Source organism: Ceratotherium simum, chromosome X (assembly GCF_057802395.1).
Source record: "Ceratotherium simum simum isolate JZ-2026a chromosome X, ASM5780239v1, whole genome shotgun sequence".
Classification (NCBI taxonomy): Eukaryota; Metazoa; Chordata; class Mammalia; order Perissodactyla; family Rhinocerotidae; genus Ceratotherium; species Ceratotherium simum.
In genome coordinates, this window is record NC_141940.1 from 33,874,562 (window position 1) to 33,895,989 (window position 21,428).

Here is a 21,428-nt window from a genome sequence, read left to right on the forward strand (position 1 = left end):
CAGTTAAGTGCGCGCACTCCGCTGCTGGAGGCCTGGGTTCGGATCCCAGGCGCGCACCGACACACTGCTTCTCCGGCCATGCTGAGGCCGCGTCCCACATATAGCAGCTAGAAGGATGTGCAGCTATGACATACAACTACCTACTGGGGCTTTGGGGGGAAAAAAATAAATAAAATCTAAAAAAAAAAAAGAATACAATCCTATTTACAATCACAATAAAAAGAATAAAATATCTAGGAATAAAATTAACCAAGAAGGTGAAAGACCTATACGCTGAAAACTATAAGACATGATTGAAAGAAATTGATGATGACATAAAGAAATAGAAAGATATCCCATGCACATGGATTGGAAGAATAAATATTGTTAAAATGTCCACACTACCTAAAGCAACCTACAGATTCAATGCAATCCCAATCAGAATCCCAATGACATTCTTCACAGAAAAAGAACAAAAAATCCTAAAATTCATATGCGGCAACAAAAGACCCCAAATAGCTAAAGCAATCCTGAGAAGAAAGAACAAAGCGGAAGGCATCATAATCCCTACTTCAAAATATACTACAAAGCTGTAGTAACCAAAACAGCACGGTAGTGGTACAAAAACAGACACACAGATCAATGGAACAGAATTGAAAGCCCAGAAAAAAATCAACACGTCTACAGACTGCTAATCTTCGACAAAGGAGCTAAGAACATGCAATGGAGAAAGGAAAGTCTCTTCAATAAACGCTGTTGGGAAAACTGGACAGCCACATGCAAAAGAATGAAAGTAGACCGCTGTCTTTCACCATACGCAAAAATGAACTCAAAATGGATCAAAGACTTGAAAGTAAGTCCTGAAGCCATAAAACTCCTAGAAGAAAATATAGGCAGTACACACCTTGACATCAGTCTTAGAAAGATCTTTTCGAATACTATGTCTACCCAGCCAAGGGAAACAAAAGAAAAAATAAACAAGTGAGATTTCATCAGACTAAAGGGCTTCTGCAAGGCAAAGGAAACCAGGAACAAAATGAAAAGATAACCCACCAACTGGAAGAAAATATTTGCAAATCATATATCTCACAAAGGGCTAATCTCCAAAATATATAAAAAACTCACACAACTCAACAGCAAAAAAGCAAACAACCCAATGAAAAAATGGGCAGAGGATATGAACAGACATTTTTCTGAAGAAGATATACAGATGGCCAATAGGCACATAAAAAGATGTTCAACATCACTAATCATCAGGGAAATGCAAATCAAAACTATGTTGAGGGCCAGCCCCGTGGCTTAGCGGTTAAGTGCGCGCGCTCCACCACTGGCGGCCTGGGTTCGGATCCCGGGCGCGCACCGACGCACTGCTTCTCCGGCCATGCTGAGGTCGCGTCCCACATACAGCAACTAGAAGGATGTGCAACTATGACATACAACTATCTACTGGGGCTTTGGGGGAAAAAATAAAAAGGAGGAGGATTGGCAATAGATGTTAGCTCAGAGCCGGTCTTCCTCAGCAAAAAAAAAAAAGAAAAGAAAGAGGAGGATTAGCACTGATGTTAGCTCAGGGCTGATCTTCCTCACAAAAAAAAAAAAAACTATGTTGAGATATCACCTTACTTCTGTTAGAATGGCTATAATCACCAAGACAAAAAAAATAACAAGTGTTGGAGCAGATGTAGAGAAAAGAGAACACTCATACACTGCTGGTGGGAATGCAAACTAGTGCAGCCACTATGGAAAACAGTATGCAGATTTCTTAAAAAATTAAAAATAAAAATACCATATGACCCAGCTATCCCACTACTGGGTATTTATCCAAAGAACTTGAAATCATCAATCCAAAGAGGCTCATGCATCCTTACGTTCATTGCAGCGTTATTCACAATAGCCAAGAAATGGAAGTAACCCAAACGCCCATCAACTGATGATTGGATAAACAATATGTGGTGTGTATATATATATACACAATGGAATACTACTCAGCCACAAAAAAAGACAAAATTGTCGCATTCACAACAACATGCATGGACCTTGAGGGTATTACGTTAAGTGAAATAAGCCAGACAGAGAAAGACAAACACTGTATGATTTCACTTATATGTGGAAGATAAACTAACACATGCATGGAGAGAACAGTTTGGTAGTTACCAGGGGGGAAGGGAGTTGGGGGCTGGGCACAAGGGGTGAAGGGGTGCATTTATATGGTGACTGACAAATAATAATGTACAACTGTAATCTCACAATGTTATAAACTATTATGACATTAATAAAAAAATTTAATAAACAACAACAACAAAACCAAAATAAAACAACAGAAAAAATACCATCTAGAAATGTATGGAATGCAGCTAAAGTGATGCCTTCAGGGAAATTCACTGCATTAATTGCTCATATTAGTAAAGAAGAAAGGTCTTAAATCAATGATCTATGCTTTTACCTTAAGGAACTAGATAGAGAATATCAAATTGAACCCAAAGTAAAGCAGAGGAATGCAAATATTAAAGAGAAAAACGTCATTGAAACATATGGAAAAACAATACAGAACAACCAATGAAATCAAAAGAGTGATCGAGTTGATAAAAATTCTGTCAGATTGATCAGGAAAAACAGAGATGATACAAACTACCAATATTAGGAACGAAGTAGGGGAATGCACTACAGATCCTATAAGTATTGAGAGAATAATGTGTGAAAAATTTTAAGCCAACATATTTGACAACTTAGATGAAATGGATAAATTCTTCAAAAGACATAAACTTATCAAAGCTCACATTACAAGTTATAGAATACCCAAATAGCTGTATATCTGTTAAAGAAATTGATATTGCAGTTCAAAATCTTCCCACAATGAAAACTCCAGGCCTGAATAGCTTCAATGGTGAATTCTACCATACATTTAAGAAAGAAATTCTAAGTTCTTTCTGAAAACAAAAGAAAAAGTAATACTTCCTAACCCATTCCATGAGGCCAATATTACCTTAATTCCAAAATTGGACAAATACATATTATGAAACCTATAGACCAATGCCCTTCATGAACATCAATGCATAAATTTTAAACAGAATTTTAACAACTTGAATCTACGAATAAACAAAAAGTTAAGGCATTGTGATCAAATGATGTTTATTCCAGAAATAGAAGATTCATTGACATTCAAAAATTAATTGATATAATTTTCCATATCAAGAAATTAAAGAAGAAAAACCATATGATCATCTCATAGATACAAAAAAACTTCAAAAAATTCAATATCTATTCATGATAACAACTCTCAACGAACTAGTAATGGATGGGAACTTCCTCAATCTGATAAAGGGCATCTACCAAAACAAACAAACAACAAACAAACAAACAAAAATCTATAGCTACCATTGTACTTAATTGTGAATGACTGAATGCCTTTTCCCCAGTTAAAGAATGAAACAAGTTTGCCTGCCTTTACCATTCATTCTATTTAACATTGTACTGCAGATGCCAGTTCAGGCAAAAAACCAACAAATAGGTATAAATTGTACAGATTGGACATAAAGAAGCAAAAGTCTCTTTATTTACAGGTTTCATGATCATCCATGTCAAAAATCAAAAGGAATATGGAGAAAGCTAGAAATATTAAATGAGCTTAGCAAGCTTGTAGTATAAAATCAATTGTATTTCTGTGTCATAAGAATGAACAATTAGATACTAATTAAAGAAAAAACTAGGGATAAAAATTAGGGAAAATTTTTAAAAATATGTGCAAGAATGTGAACTGTAAAACACTGTTAAGAGACATTAAATATACCGTGTTCAGGGATCAGATTATTCCCCATTGTTAAGATGTCAATTCTCTTCACATTGATTCATAGATTTAATGCAATCTCAACCAAATTCCACCTGGACTTTTTAAATAAATATTACTGCACTATTCTATGATTTATGTGGAAATGCAAAGGACCTAGAATAGCCAAAATAGTTTTGAAAAGAACAGCAAAATGAGAGAATTCACACTATATAATTTCAATACTTACTATAGCTACATTAGTTAAGACACTGTGAAACTGACATAAATAAAGACGTATTGATAACCTGAGCAGAATAGACAGTCCATAAATAGACCAAAACATATATGGCCAGTTGATTTTTGCTACAGGTGACATAACAATTCAAGGCAGAAAGGATAATCTTTTTAGTAAACTGTGCTGGAAGTAGTAGATAGCGATGTGCATCAAAATGAATCTCATCCCTTACCTCACACTGTACACAATTTTAAACTTGCAATGAAAATAGATGCAAAAATTCTAACTAAAATATTATCAAAAAGAATTCATCGATATAGAAAAAAGACCCCAATACCAAGTGGAATTTATTATAAGAATGCAAGATTAATTACAATTCAAAAATTTATTTAATTTACCCTGCTAACAGGAGAAAGACAGAAATCCTATAAACATGCCAATAGATGTAGAAAAAGGATTTGACAAAATTCACAACTGTTTATGATAAAATCTCAGCAAATATAGAATAAAAGAGAACTTCCTTAATCTGATGAAAGATGTTTCACAAAACCTACAACTAACAAACATTATTCTTAATGTGGAAATAAATATTTAACACTTTTCCACTATTCCATTCGAGAAAAAGAAAAAAGATGCCCATTACCTCCACTTTTGTTAAACACCATTTTGCAAGTCTTTTCAGTGCAGCAAAGTAAGAACAATAAATTCAAGAATGTATTAAGATAGGAATAGAAGAAACAAACTTGTCATAATGACATTACTGGGTATGTAGAAAATTCCAATGAATCTGTTAACAAACTCTTAGAAATTCTAAATGAATTTAGCCAGATATTTTGGTACAGAGTAAATATACAAAAATCAGATATCTTTCTATATACTAGCAACAAACATGTGGAAATAAATTTATAAAATACTATTTACAAAAGCATTCCAGGAAATTAAATACCTAAGGATAAATCTAACAAGATATGTAAGACCTCTAAACTGAAAACCACAAAACAGAGCAATTAAAGAAGGCCTAAGTAAATAGAGGAATATTTACACGTACATATACATATGTACATGCATCGGAAGCCAGAATATTGTTAAAACTTGAATTCTCATTTAACTGGTTTATAAATTCAATGTAATCCTGATAAAAAAAAAAAACCAGAATGTTTTGTTTTGAATATTGACAAGGTAATTTAAATTTTATATGAAAATGAAAAAGTCTTAGAACAGCCTGGACAATTTTGATGAAGAGCACAGTCAGAGGACATACTCCACTAGATTTCAAGACCTAATATAAAGCTACACTAATTAGGACATCGTAATACTGGTACAAGGACAGAATATTAGATCAATAGCCCAGTGGAAACAACACACATAAGGTCACCTGATTTATGTGAATGATTCCATCCCAATTCAGTGGGCAAGGATAATCTTTTCAATAAATGGTGTTGAATCAATTACATATCCATATGGGAAATAAAATCCAGCCCTTAACTCATATCAGACAAAAAAATTAAATTGAGATGGCTATTAGACCTAAATGTGAAAACTAAGATCATCAAGCTATTAAGAAAAAAAAAAAGCAAAACCAAAAACAGAGGGATTTATCCTCTTGAACTTTAGATAGGAAAATTTTTCTTAAACAGGACACAAAAATTGCTGACTATTAAAGTAAATATTGACAAATGGAACTTCATTAAGAGTAAAAAGCTAAACACAGATTGGAAGAAAATATTTTGAATATATATATTTGGCAAAGGGCGCATATCTAGACTATAAATAGTACTCTAGAAATCAATTAAAAAAAACAGTTAAATTGAGAATAGGCAAATGGCTAGAAAAGATGCATCATAAAAGATATGACAGGACATTCAAATGCATAAAAAATGTAAGAAAAAGTGTTCAAAATTATGAGTCAACAGATATAAAAATAAATACTAAAATGATAATGGGTACAAATTTACCAGAACACATTTAATTATTACGACCAGGGTTTGGCAAACTATGGCTCAGGGGCCAAATCTGGCCTGCAGCCTATTTTTTTGTTGACTAAAAATTATTTTACATTTTTTAAAAGGTTGTTAAAAGTATATGGAACAGAGATCATATGTGGCCCACAAAGCCTAAAATATTATTTACTACCTAGTCCTAATAGAAAATGTGTTGGCCCTCAGTTAAGACAACCAATACTCATTTTTGAGAAAAATTTATTTTTTCTTACATTTCTTACGTTACATTTCTTTCATTTTATATATTGTGGATGACTTTGCGAATGAATACAACCAGTTTGGAAAAATCTTTGACAGTATATACTAAAGAAGTCTAAAACGATTCTCAGATTTCTCTTTTGGGTGTAAGTACAACAGAAATGAATGTTTATATCCATCAAAAAACATAGACACTCAGGTTTTTTGCAACTTTATTTATAATAGCCAAACACTGGAAACAAACCAAATGTTCATCAACGTTAAGAAGGTAAATTCATTTTTGGATATTTATACGATGGAACACAATGTGACAATGAAAAAGAACCAACTACTGATAAATGCAACAATGTGGATGGATCATACAGACACAGCATTAATTGAAAGAAGTCAGACTCAAAAAAGTACATAAAAGAACACATACTATGCGCTCCCATTTATATGATGTTCTGAAAGAGGCAAAACTAATCTGTGGTTATAGAAGTCAGGACAGTGGTTACCCATAGAGGATTACCAACAGAAAGGGGGCAGTGGATGGTCTTCTAGATACTTGGAGTGTTCTGTATCTTTTCCTCAGTGTTCGTTACAGCAGTGTATACATCTGTAAAAATTCATCAAGCTATACACTTAAGATTTGTACACTTCACTGTATATGTTATACTTAAAAGTTTTTAAAAGGCTTACAGTTCATGGAAACCCTGAATCCTATTCACAGACATCAAAAGTTAGAACCACTGACCTAAGGTGAATATTATATTTACAATGTTGTTGAAAGATGAGATAGAGGAGATATTCTGAGGCCATGGGTTGAATTTGTGAACCATAGCTAATAATGAGTCATGAAGTGGATAAATTCCTTATTGGGTGTCCAAATCATTAAATCACAAATACGGTAGAGAATTTTGTGTGGCAACACAAAATGGCCCTGGCCAAAGGAGAAGTGAAAAAAAGCAAGACGATTAGGAAGTCAACAAGACAGAAAACAAAGAAGGCACAGAGAAGATGATAGAAAAGCAATGTTTGAAGGAATTCTCTGAGTAATTGGACATAGAGATTTGGAGAAGAATCTTTATTTCTTGTTGCCTTGGGTGTACCCTGCTCAATTAAGGAAGTAAAGATGTGTCTTGGATATTTCTCCCACCTCTTCCACAGAGATAGGAGAGAAGGAGATGTGGGTGCAAGAATGATTGACAATAAAGGCTTAAACTAAGAAAGCAACTGAGGGAATGGAGAGACTGGAATGTGAGAAATAATGACAGGTTGTGTTGATTGGCTATGGGAGAGAAAGAGGAGGAGTCTAAAATGATTCCTAGGTTTCTGTTTGGGTAAATGGGAGATGCTACTGCTGTCACTTGAGAAACAAAAATGTAGGAAATGGGAAAAATGCAGATGGGAGCAAGGTAATGAGTGCAATCTTCGCGAGATGGCATTTGAGATATATATCCAACATTCACCTCTATACCCTTATACAGCTTAAGCTAGAGATCCACATATAATCTGGATAGAAATAAATACAAATATTTATTTGAGAGTCATTGGTAGATAGATTTTGTTTTTTTCTGTGGATAAAGTAATCCAGGAAAACTGTGTAAACAATTGGAAAGAACAGAATCCTGGGGAAGAGTGAGACTAAAGCAGAAAATGAATAGGAACAGACAGAAAGATATGAGAAAAGAAAACAAATGATGCCATAATGTGTAGAGGAAGAGAGAATTATGAGAAAAGCATCCTCAACTGTTTCAAATGCCACAGAAGGAGTTAGAGTTGGAAATACAGATCTTAAAGTGTGGTCCATGGACACCTGGGTGTCTCTAAGACTCTTTCAATGGTTTTGTGAAGCCAAAACTTCTTCCATAGCAATATTAATGTGTTATTTGCTGTTTTTACTGTGTTTACATCTTTACTGATGGTGCAAAATAATAGTGGGTAAAACTGCTGGTGCCTTGGCATGAATCAGGCTTTGTTGTTTGTTGTTAGTGCTGCGGAGTTGATTCCAACTCCTAGAGACCCTGTGTACAGCAGAGCAGAACCCTGACAGGTCTTTTTGCACCATCCTCTCACCTTTCGGCACTATATCAGCCAACACTTTGCTGCTATTCATAGGGTTTTCATGGCCAATTTTTTCAGAAGTGGGTGGCCAGCTCCTTCTCCCTCTTCTGTCTTTATCTGGAAGCTCTGCTGAAACCTGTCCACCATGGGTGACCCAGCTGGTATTTGAAATACCAGTGGCATAGCTTTCAGCATCACAGTAACACACAACTGCCACAGTATGACAAATGACAGACAGATGGGTGGTGTGGTTCCCTGACTGGAAAACAAACCCGGGCTGTGAAGGTGAGAGCACAGAATCTTAACCTCTAGACCACCAGGGCTGGCTGGATCAGGCTAGTGACACCAAATTGTACAAGTAGTCATTGTATTTTCACCATTATACACTTTCAGGGAAAATAAGGCCAGTTTTGCTTAAGAATGTTCTTGATGAAGCAGTAAAAAATTATTAATTTTATTAAATTTTGACCCTTTTAATAATCCATGTGATGAAATGGAAGCATACATAGAGCATTTCTGCTGCATACTGATATAAGAGAGTTGCTTTGAGGAAGAGGACTTATGCAATTATTAGAATTAGAAGATGGACTAATCACTCTTTTTTCATGGAATAACATTTTTACTTGAAAGAACGACTGCCAGACATACTAGCATTGTTCATACTTGGATATTTGGCAGATATTTTCTCAAAAATGAATGAGTTGAACCTGTCACATCAAGGAAAAAACAGATGGTATTTGCTGCTAATGATAAAATTGAGCTTTCAAGTGAATATTGGAACTTTGGAAAACTTGTATCCACTCCTGGGAGTTGGACACCATCCCAACATTTAGAGACTTTTCTGATAAGATTGGTAGGGATTTTTAATGAATGTGATGTTTTGATACTGTATTAACATTTGGAAAATCTGCACAATTCAGGGAACCAATATTTTTCAAATGACCTATGTTTCATGTTACAAAATAAAGCACAGACAAAATATTCATTTAAAGTATAAGACACACTAGTGGATATTAATGTAACAGCATATGAAAACTTCAGTGATATCGTTTCCAATTCCACGTTACAACTAAACTTAAGAAACTACCATTTGCTGAATTGTAGTGCAGTATCAAAGAAGAATGTTCACTGTTATCTGAAAATGTTATTAAAATACTTTCCTGTATTGAAGCTACCTATCTATATGAGGATATATGTTTTCTTTGCATAATTCAACCACAGCAGCTCATTGCAACAGATTAAATGCTGAAGCAGAGACGAGAGTCTGTCTGTCTTCTATGAAGCCAGATGATAAAGAGATTTTAAAAAGTATGACAATGTCACTCTTTTCACTAATTTCATTTTAAGGGAAAATATAGCTATTTTTCATAGAGCTATATTATTCACGTTAACATGTAATTAGTTTATTATTTTTAATAAATCCATACATAATTAAAAATTTTCTCAATTTTAATCTCCAGGACAATAAATATTGATAGATAGAACTCATATAAACAAAAGCTCATTGGGGTCCTCAACAATGTTTAAGTGTGTAAAGGGATCCTATGACCAAAAATTTTGAGAACTTATGAATTAGACAATTAAGAAGCCACTAGTGAACTTACAGAGAACAGTTTCAGTAGAGTGGTAGAGCTATAAAATTGATTCTCATGAGATAAATTATAAATGGTGACAAGGAAGACATGACGGTGACTATATAATAAGCTTGGCTGTAAAGTCTAGGAGACAGACTGGCCATAATCTAAATTAGGATAAAGATTAGAGAAAGTATTTTCTAAAAATTAAGTTAATTTTTTCTTTAATTTATAAATTTAAAGAGACCCCTATCAAAATATAAACTGGCTTTTAATTTTTAATTTTATTTATTTATTTTTCCCCCCAAAGCCCCAGTAGATAGTTGTATGTCATAGCTGCACATCCTTCTAGCTGCCGTATGTGGGACGTGGCCTCAGCGTGGCCCGAGAAGCGGTGCGTCAGTGTGCACCCAGGATCCGAACCCGGGCTGCCAGCAGCAGAGCGCGCACACTTAACCGCTAAGCCACGGGGCGGCCCCCTAAACTGGCTTTTAAACTGAAACTAGGAAAGTTAATGTTAAAGCTCATATGGAAAATTAAACATTCCAAAATGTCTAGGCAAGCTCTGAAAAATAAGAGTAATGAGTGGGGATTAACCATACCAGATGAAAAAATTTATTATAAAACTTTCATAATTAAAACAGTGTGGAATTGGTACACAAATAGACTCACTAGTGTAATACAATGTAAATTTCACAAATAGGCTTAGATAATGTAAAATAACTTAATATACTATAAAGATGACATAACAAATCACAGAGTAGATGTACTTTTTAAGTAAAGAGCATGAGACAACTGAACGATTAGGTGGATGAAGACAAAATTGAATGTATATCTCACCACATACAAAAATAAACTCCTAATGGATAAGAAGTCTAAATGTAAAAAATGAGGACAATGTGGTGAGTTATTGTCTAACCTGAGTGTGGGGAAAGAATTTATAGCTATCACTCAACATAGAAATGTAACCTGATTTGATAAAATGAACTTAAAAAAATAATAATTTTGCACACCAAAAAGACCATAAGCATTTGCATAGCAAATATTAAAGAGTAAATATTTTCATTTATAACATGTAAAATGTTTATTATCTGTGATGTATAAAGGCTATTAAAATAAAGAAATAAAAAGGAAAAGAAACAGAAAAATGAGCAAAGGGCGCAATCACTTTGCAAAAAACTGATTTAGCAATGGCACTTAAGCATATGAAAACAAGCTGAACTTGTATCATAATAAAGCAGATGTAAATTAAAACTACACTGAAGGGTTACATCAGCATCATGGCAGAGTGAGTTGTTCCCGTTGTCTCTCTCCTCTTAAGTTATAGCCAATCAGACATCCATTGACCAATGAAGGATTCCCTACACAGCACAACAGAATGCCTAAGAGATACATGCATCTATACATCTGAAAGTGGGTGGACTGGACCTCCAGGAGGCAGTGGAACTAGGGAAACAGCACCCCCTGCCCCCCCGCCCCCAGCAGCAGTGATCCAAAACACGGATCTTTACACTGGTGTATGCCTGTGAACAGAGGCTACATTGGCAGACATGGATGTGTGGCTTAGTCCCTGCACCCCTAGTGGTGGTGGGTGGCACACACATCCAGAGGATTGAGTACACAGAGCAGAGCCAGTGACCCAGTCCCCTCTCCCTCCCCCAGGAGAAGCAATCCAAAACGTAGATCTGGCATACATGCTTGTGTGCAGAGGCTACAGGGATAGGCATAGCATTCATGGCTTAGCCACTGCACCCCTCCCCAGCAATGGTGGGTGGTCCCCATGTCCTGAGGATTCAGGCCACAGAGCAGAGCTGGTGACCTGGCCCTTTCCCCCTTCCTTGGCAGTGGCCTGCTCTTTTCAATAATGGGGACAGTATACAAAACTCAGATTTTCCCAGCTGGAGGGGGCACCCTGACCTGAGTTTTCCAAACACACCAGCTCATGCCAGTGACCAGAGGCTGCACAAGTGAGCAACAATGACAATCTCTCCCTCCTTAGCCCTTGCCCCCCCTAGCAGTGGCAAGTGGAACCTGTGACCAGAAGCTTCAGGAAGAGCAGAACCTGTGACCCAGCCCCCAGTGGCGGCACCCCCAACTACAGCTGTACCAGCAGTGGGTGCTGCATGCAAGTCCCTGGGTCCCAAGGACCCCAGAAGCAACAGCGACATCCATGAACCCAGTGCCCATGGCAGTGGCGAAGCCAGCACACCCAGAAAACCTGGGAGCAGTAGTGCAGGTGGTGCACAGGGCAGCAGCATCCATGCCTGTAGAGAGCCCATGGAAAGCCAGTGGGGGAACATGAGGCCCAGGTAACCCTGGAAGCAGCAGAAGTGCTTGCAGCCTGATGACCCCAGTGGCAACACCTGAGACTGCAGCCACATCATAAGCAACAAGGCACTAGCAACCTCAGAGGCACAAGCAGCACAAAGAGGGCCCTGAGGATGCCTCTAGCAGAGGCAGTGAAGGGGGCAAAGTGCAGGCTCTCAAATACAACCAGAAGCAGCTCAGATCTAAAGTAACCAAAGCCTTACCCAAATAAGAAAGTTGGTTACAATCACAAATGTGCTGGCAGAGGCTCAACTCATTGAGTACCATGAATAACTACAGTAACACAGCAGAACAGAAAGAAAATGACAACTCTCCAGAAACCAAACTTAAGGTCACAGGAGATTACAATCTAACTGAGTGAAAATTCAAAATAGCTGTCATGAAGAAACTCAATGAGTTACAAGAAAACTCAGAAAGACAGTTCAATAAGCTCAGGAATAAAATTAATGAACAGAAGGAGTACTTCACTAAAGAGATTGAAACTCAAAAAAAAAAAAAAAAAACCCAGAAATTCTGGAGATAAAGAACACAATTAATGAAATGAAAAATAAATACAAAGCATTAAAAATAGAGCAGACCATACGGAGGAGAGAATTAGTGAGCTCGAAGATAGAAATCTAGAAATGATGCAGGTGGAAGAGGAGAGAGAACTAAGATTTTTTAAAAAATGAAGAAATTCTATGAGAAATACCCAACTCAATTAGGAAAAGTAACATAAGGGCAATAGGTACACCAGAAGAAGATAGGGAGCAAGGAGCAGAGAGCTGATTCAAAGAAATAATAGCTGAGAACTTCCCAAATCTGGGGAAGGAACTGGATATACAAGTACATGAAGCTAATAGAACTCCTAATTATCTCAATGCAAAAAGACCTTCTCCAAGGCACATAATATTAAAATTGTCAAAAGTCAATGACAAAGAAAGAATACTATGGGCAGCCAGAGAGAAGAAAATAACTCACAAAGTAACCCCTATTAGGCTTTCAGCAGATTTTTCAGCAGAAACCCTACAAACTAGGAGAGAGTGGAATGATATATTCAAAATACTGAAAGATAAAAACTATCAGTCAAGAATACTCTATCCAGGAAAGTTATCCTTCAGATACGAAGGAGAAATAAAAGCTTTCCCAGACAAACAAAAGCTGAGGGAGTTCATCGTCACTAGACCTGCCTTAGAGAAAAGTTGAAAGGAGCGCTCCTACCTGAAACAAAAAAGCAAAGGTTTACAAAGTTTTGAGCAAGGTGATAAATAGATAGACAGAGTCAGAAAATTGCAACTCTATATCAGAATAGGTTAGTAAACAATTATAACATAAAGGCTAAAAGGAAAGAAAGCATCAAAAATAACTATAACCACATCAATTTGGTCACAAACTCACAACACAAAAAAGAATAATTTGTGACAACAAAAATATAGAAGGGGAAGAGGAAAAGGACAGAACCTGCATAAGCTAATGGAGATAAGGTGCTATCAGCAGAAAAAGAACTATCTCATCTATGAGATCTTTTATACAAACCTCATGGTAACTACAAAATAAAAAGTCAGAGCAGAGTCACAAATTTAAATAAAGAGAAAACAAAAAAATCACAGAAAACCACTAAACTGAAATGGCAGACAGAAATACTAAGGAAAAAGAAACAATGGAAATATAGAACAACCAGACAACAAAAGATAAAATGGCAGTATTAAGCCCTCATATAACAATAATCACTCTAAATATAAATGGATTGAATTCACCAACCAAAAGACACAGATTGACTGGAATGGTCACAAAACAAGACCCAACAATATGCTGCCTCCAGGAAAGACATCTCAACTCTAAAGACAAACATAGGCTCAGAATGAAGGGATGGAATATGATACTCCAAGCAAATGGCAACCAAAAGAAAGGGAGTATAGTTGTTCTTACATCAGACAAAACAGACTTCAAGACAAAAAAGATAACAAGAGACAAAGATGGTCATTATATGATGATAAAAGGGACATTGCACCAAGAAGACATAACACTTGTTAAAATATATGCACCTAACATTGGAACACCAAATATATAAAGCAACTATTAACAGTTCTAAAGGAAGAAATTGACAGCAACACAATAATAGTAGGGGACTTGAAAACCCCACTTATATCAATGGATAGATCATCTAGACAGGAAGTCAAGAAGGAAATGTTGGCCTTAAATGAAACAGTAGACCAATGTACTTAATAGATATATCCAGAACATTCCATCCAAAAGCAGCAGAATACATATTCTTCTCAAGTGTACATGGAGCATTCTCAAAGATAGACCATACGTTTGGAAAACAAACAAGCCCCAATAAATTTAAGATGATTTAAATCATATTAAGCATCTTTTCCAATCACAATGGTAGGAAACTAGATATCAACTACAAGAAAAAAGCTAGAAAAGTCACAGATATGTGGAGACTAAACAACATGCTACTGAACAACTATTGGGTCAATGAAGAAATCAAAGGAGAAATCAAAAAATACCTGGAGACAAATGAAAATGAAAACATAACATATCAGCTCTTATTGGATTAAGCAAAAGGGTACTAGGAGGGAAGTTCATAGCAATACAGGTCAACCTCAAAAAACAAGAAAAATCTCAAATAAACAATCTAACACTATATCCAAAAGAACTAGAATAAAAAGAACAAACAAAGCCTAAAGTCAGTAGAAGGAGAGAAATAATAAATATCTGAGTGGAAAAAAAATGAAATAGAGACTAACAAAACAATAGAAAGCGTCAATGAAACTAAGAGCTGATTCTTTCAAAAGATAAACAAAATTGACAAACCCTTAGCCAGACTCACTAGGAAAAAAAGAGAAGGCTCAAATAAATAAAATCAGAAATGAAAGAGGAGAAATTACAACAGATATGACAGGTATACAAAGGATTATAAGAGAATACTATGATAAGCTATACACCATTAAATTAGATAACAGAAGAAATGGCTAAATTCTTAGAATCATACAACTTCCCAAAACAGAATCGAGAAATAGAAAATCTGAATGGATCAATCACAAGCAAAGAGATTGAAACAGCAATCAAAAACCTTCCAAAAAACAGAAGTTCAGGACCAGATGGCTTCTCTGGTGAATTCTACCAAACTTTCAAAGAGGATTTAAGACCTATCCTTCTCAAACTCTTCCAAAAAATTGAAGAGAACAGGATGCTTCCTAACTCATCTTACAAGGCCAACATTACCTTGATACTAAAATCAGACAAGGACAACACAATTAAGGAAAATTACAGGGCAATATTGCTGATGAACTTAGATGCAAAAATCCTCAACAAAACATTAGCTAATTGAATACAATAATACCTTAAAAGGATCATACACTATGATCAAGTAGGATTTATTCCAGGGATACAGGAATGGTCCAACATCTGCATATCAATCAATGTGATACATCACATTAACAAAATGAAGAATAAAAATTACATGATAATCTCAATAGATGCAGAGAAAGCATTTGACAAGATCCATAATCCATTTATGATAATAACTCTCAATTAAATGAGTATAGAAGGGAAGTACGTCAACATAATAAAGGCCATATATGACAAACCCACAGCCAACATCATACTCAACAGTGAAAACCTGAAAGCTATTCCCCTGAAAACAGGAACAAGACAAGGATGCCCACTCTCGCCACTCTTATTCAACATAGTACTGGAAGTTTTAGCCAGAGCAATTAGGCAAGAAAAAGAAATAAAAGTAATCTAAATTGAAAAGGAAGAAATAAAACTGTCACTATTTGTAGATGACATGATTCTATATATAGAAAACCCTAAAGAATCTATCAAAAAATATTAGAAATAATTGACGAATACAGTAAAGTTGCAGGGTACAAAATCAACATGCAAAAATCAGTTGCATTTCTATACATTAATAATGAACTAGCAGAAAGAGAAGTCAAGAATACAATCCTATTTACAACCACAACAAAAAGAATAAAATATCTAGGAATAAATTTAACCAAGGAGGTGAAAGACCTATACACTGAAAATTATAAGACATTATTGAAAGATACCAAAGACGACGTAAAGAAATGGAAAGATATCCCATGCACATGGATTGGAAGAATAAATATATTTAAAATGTCCATATTACCTAAAGCAATCTACAGATTCAATGCAATCCCAATCCCAATCAGAATCCCAATGACATTCTTCATGGAAATAGAACAAAGAATCCTAAAATTTATGTGGAATAACAAAAGATCCTGAATAGCCAAAGCAGTTCTGAGAAAAAGCTGGAGGCACCACAATCCCTGACTTCAAAATATACTACAAAGCTATAGTAATCAAAACAGCATGGTACTGCCAGGAAAAAAGACACACAGATCAATGGAACAGAACTGAAAGCCCAGAAATAAAACCACACATCTATGGACAGCCAATCTTGAAAAAGCAGCCAAGAATGTATAACGAGAAAGAAATTCTCTTCAATAAATGGTATTGGGAAAACTGGACAGCTGCATGCAAAAGAACGAAAGTAGACCATTATTTTACACCATACACAAAAATTAACTCAAAATGGATTGAAGACTTGAATGTAAGACCTGAAACCATGAAACTCCTAGAAGAAAACATAGGTAGTATGCTGTTTGATATTAGTCTTAGCAGTATCTTTTTGAATACCGTGTCTCCTCAAGCAAGGGAAACAAAAGAAAAAATAAACAAATGGGACTACATCAAACAAAAAGCTTCTGCACGGCAAAGGAAACAATCACCCAAATGAAAAGACAACCCACCAAGTGGGAGAAAATATTTGCAAATCATATATCCCACAAGGGGTTAATCTCCAAAATATATAAAGAACTCATACAACTCAATGACAAAAAAAACGAACAGGCTGATCAAAAAATAGGCAGAGGATATGAACATTTTTCCAAAGAAGATATACAGAGGGCCAACAGGCACATGAAAAGATGTTCAATATCACTAATTATTAGGGAAATGTAAATCAAAACTACAATGAGATATCACCTCACAACCATCAGAATGGCTATTACTAAAAAGACAAGAAATAACGAGTGTTGGAGAGAATGTGGAGAAAAGGGAACCCTCACACACTGCTGGTGGGAATGCAAACTGGTACAGCCACTATGGAAAACAGTATGCAGGTTTCTGAAAAAATTAATAGAAATACCATATGATCCAGCTATTCCACTTCTGGGTATTTATCCAAAGAATATGAAAACACTAATTTGAAAAGATATATGAACCCCTATGTTCATTGCAGCATTATTCACATTAGCCAAGACTTGGAAGCAACCCAAGTGCCCATCATCTGCTTAATGGATAAAGAAGATGTGGTATATATACACAATGGAATATTAGCCATAAAAAGACAAAATTGTGCCATTTGTGATAACTCAGGTGGACCTTGAGGGTATTTATGCCAAGCAAAATAAGTCAGATAGAGAAAGACAAACACCCTATGATTTCACTCATATATGGAAGATAAACAAACAAACACATAGATAAGGAGAACAGATTGGTAGTTATCAGAAGGGAAGTGGGTGGGGGCAGGACGAAAGGGGTAAAAGAGCTCATATGTATGATGATTGATGGAAAGTAGACTTTTAGTGGTGAACACGATGCAGTCTAAACAGAAGCTGAAATATAATAATGTACACCTGAAATTTACATAATGTTATAAACCAATGTGACCTCAATAAAATAATTAAAAAGCAAAAAAAAAAAAACTGAGATAACATTTCTCAGCTATTGGATTGGCAAGATTTTAAATGTTTGAAAATACACTTTGTTAGCAAGGCTTTAGGGAAACAATGTAATTTTCCTTTGTTTTAAGAATACCCTTTAGTATTTCCTTAAGTAAGAGTCTGCTTACGTCATGTTCTCTTAGTTTTTCTTGTCTGATAATGTCTTGATTGCACTTCAATTCTTGAGGTATAATTTTGCTGAGAATAAGATTCTAATTTAGCATTCACTTTTTATCAGCACCTTGACACTATCATTTCAACATCTTCTAGCTTTCATTGTTGCTGTTGAGAAGGCATTCATCCATCTTATTTTTGCTCTATTGAAGTTGATCTCTTTATTATTATTTTTTCTTTTTTCCTGCAATGTCACTATGATGAGTCTAAATGTTGATTGCTTTTTATTCATTCTGCTTGAGACCTGTTGACTTCTTTAAATGTGGGAATCAGTGTCTTTCATCAATTCTAAAGGCCTTTATTTCTTCAAATATTGCTTTTCTGCTATTTTCTCATCTTGTGGAATTTTTCTCATTTCATACTGTATGTCTATCATCTTCTTATTCTGTCTTCTCTTTTTTCTATCCTTCGGGTTTTTCTTGCTTCATTCATCACAGTTTCTTTTAACTGATCTTAAGTAATGCTGTGTTGGGCTGGCCCTGTGGCTTAGCGGTTAAGTGCGCACGCTCCGCTGCTGGCGGCTCGGGTTCGGATCCCGGGCGCACACCGACACACCGCTTGTCCGGCCATGCTGGGGCCGCGTCCCACATACAGCAACTGGAAGGATGTGCAACTATGATGTACAACTATCTACTGGGGCTTTGGGAAAAAAATAAATAAATAAAATTATTAAAAAAAAAAAGTAATGCTGTGTTTAGCCATGTCTAATCTTCCTTTGAGTTCTGAGGTTTTCACGTTATGCATAATCTCCAGATTTTCTAGCTGTTTCTCAAGTCTTAAATGTCTCTCTTTACAGTTTGCAATTTCTTGCTGAAATATTTAAGTTCTGTTTGCAATTTCCATGTGCACATTACAAATAGTTATTTAAAGTCTATGTCTGGTGATTCAACTATCTTGAGTGCCTGTGGGTTCATTTGTATTATCTTTTATTGTGTTATATCTGGTTCATGTTGTCTTGTCTCTTCATGTGTCTGTTTATCATTCTATTCCAGTTACTAGAATTGAAAATTATTGAAAGAAATAGTTTGAAGCCTACTATGATAATTTTTTTGCTCATACCAAAAAATTTGGAAACATGAAGAATATGAAATTACCTTAATCCATTGTCCAAGCTCAAAATTTTTCTTGGTTACATAGGTGACTTGAACGAGGCCTGAATTCCCTACCAAGGGTGGTTTAATTCTGGTCTAGCCTTATTTCTAGGCCTTTGGGATCCAAAAAATAAGTTTAAATTGGTTGACCCTTGCCAGGCTTTGTATTCCTACTTTCATCCTCTCTTACTCGTGAGACTGTGAAATGAGCTTCTCAATCTGTCAGTCACCTGTTCAGGTTTGCACATGCATCATTGGCAAAAGTGACCCCAAAGTCATAGTCATTTTTCCTGAATTTCTGTCTTTTTCTGGATGTCTCACTTATTAGCTTCTCAATGTTTATAGTATTTTTTCCACATTTTTAGTTGTCTTAAGCACGAATCATTGCAAGTTACTGTCGGTCTGTCATTAGAATCTGATGCCCCTAATAGTCTCATTTAGTTTAGCTGTGTATTTCCTTTGTGAGCACAGTTAAGAAATGGTATCTTTTTAGATGAGCTCTTCAAGGTGGAAAGGGTTAAACCTGTGAGTGCTTGAATATGTACATCAAATTGTGTATATAGATTTACTTCTTCTCTGGGAGAAGTTTCATTGCTTTTTATCTAAAGGTGTGTGTATATGTATGTATGTATGTATCTATCTATCCATTTATCTATCTATCTTCTTCACTCACAATAGAACAATCTTAAAACCTAAACTTATTTTATCAATAAACGCAGAATCAAAATCTTTAGATGATATCAGTGAAGATTGTATAGAGGCCTTAATCTTGTAAACTTTACCAGAATCTGTTACAGAAACATAACTTTGAAGAAGAACTATTTAATGAGACACTAAATGTAAATTCCAACTGGAAGAGAAAAAAAAAGGAAAAAAAAAAAGGAGATTATAAAAGCCCTTGTATTCTAATCAGTTAAATTTTGTGACTTGCATATTAGCATTGTTAAGGCATTTATGAATATCTCAAATATAAGCAATAAGATGATCATTTCTTTCCCTTCAACCTCCCCCAAATCTTTAAAGAAACCAATAGATTTTTTTCTCTTGTTATGAAACCAGAATCCAAGAAGATATTTAAAAACGGAGTAGAGAGAGTATATTTTAGGTTGATTAAAAGTACGAATTTAAGGGCCGGCCCTGTGGCTTGGTGGTTAAGTGCACGCGCTGCAATGCTGGTGGCCCGGGTTCGGATCCCAGGTGCGCATCAAGGCACCACTTCTCCGTCCATCCTGAGGCCGAGTCCCACATACAGCAACTAGAAGGATGTGCAGCTATGACATACGACTATCTACTGGGGCTTTGGGGGGAAAAAATAAAATAAATAAAATCTTTAAAAAAAAAAACGTACGAATTTAAACATGTTTACTTCATGAAGGTTCGCGTTGCACTATTGATTTTTCAACTGAAGAAGATATGGAATTAGAACAAAAATATTAATATTAATATTCTGGAATAGATTTATCTTTTTTAAGATTTAAATGCATTATTTTTAAAATTTGGACTTTAATGTTTATCTTTGTCATCTTCAAATCTTTTTAAATATCTCACAGATTTTGCATCTGTGTTGCAGAATTCACTGGCATATTAATGCATAAAATAATTTAGCAGCATAAATGGAAACAGCATTTACATATTCATATACATTACATTTATTTCATTATTGTTAACCTAAATATCAGATAAATAGGTTAAGAATAATTATTAAATAGAAGAATCCCGATTAAACGCAAATGTTACCAGTCGACGTCTGTACGTTGTTCACAGTACATAATCCGAAAGTATTGAGCATAGCCGCTGCAATTCTAATGGCCAAGAAAGTTAATTACCTATAGAAATTGCCCAAACTATAGCAATCTTCATGATGGCCTTAGTCCGCGAATTGAAACGGCTATGCTCAATAGGATTACGTATTGCTACATACCGATCCAGCGAGATAGCGCAGAGGTGCATGATGGACGCTGTAGAAAATAAAACATCCAAAGAAATCCAGACGGGGCACAAATATCTAGGTAGTGGCCAGACATAATCTGCAAGAGAACAGGGAGAAGACAAGAACATATTATCCAAATTACACTGAATGTAGTTTTAAATTTTAGTCTACTTATTTCTTCCTCTCATAATCTAAGCTTTTTAAAGACAGTGAAATTTGGGAAACATTATTTTCCATAGTAATGATGATGAGGAGGAGGAGGATGATAATGCATTCAGTGTTATGTACATTATTTTTCATTGAGGTAAAATTTACATAGCATAAAATTAATCACATTGAAGTGTACAATCCAGTGGCAGTTAGTACATT

At 35.4% G+C, this 21,428-nt stretch overlaps 1 protein-coding gene across 1 annotated transcript in view; it reads right to left on the minus strand.

Annotated features, from left to right (window-relative positions):
• HTR2C (5-hydroxytryptamine receptor 2C) overlaps positions 1-21,428 on the minus strand; it is a 318,136-nt gene that overhangs the window by 63,845 nt on the left and 232,863 nt on the right. The window contains exon 5 of the mRNA XM_004440506.3: positions 20,956-21,156. Within this exon, the coding sequence (XP_004440563.1) occupies positions 20,956-21,156 (201 nt within the window). The remainder of the gene's footprint in view (positions 1-20,955; positions 21,157-21,428) is intronic.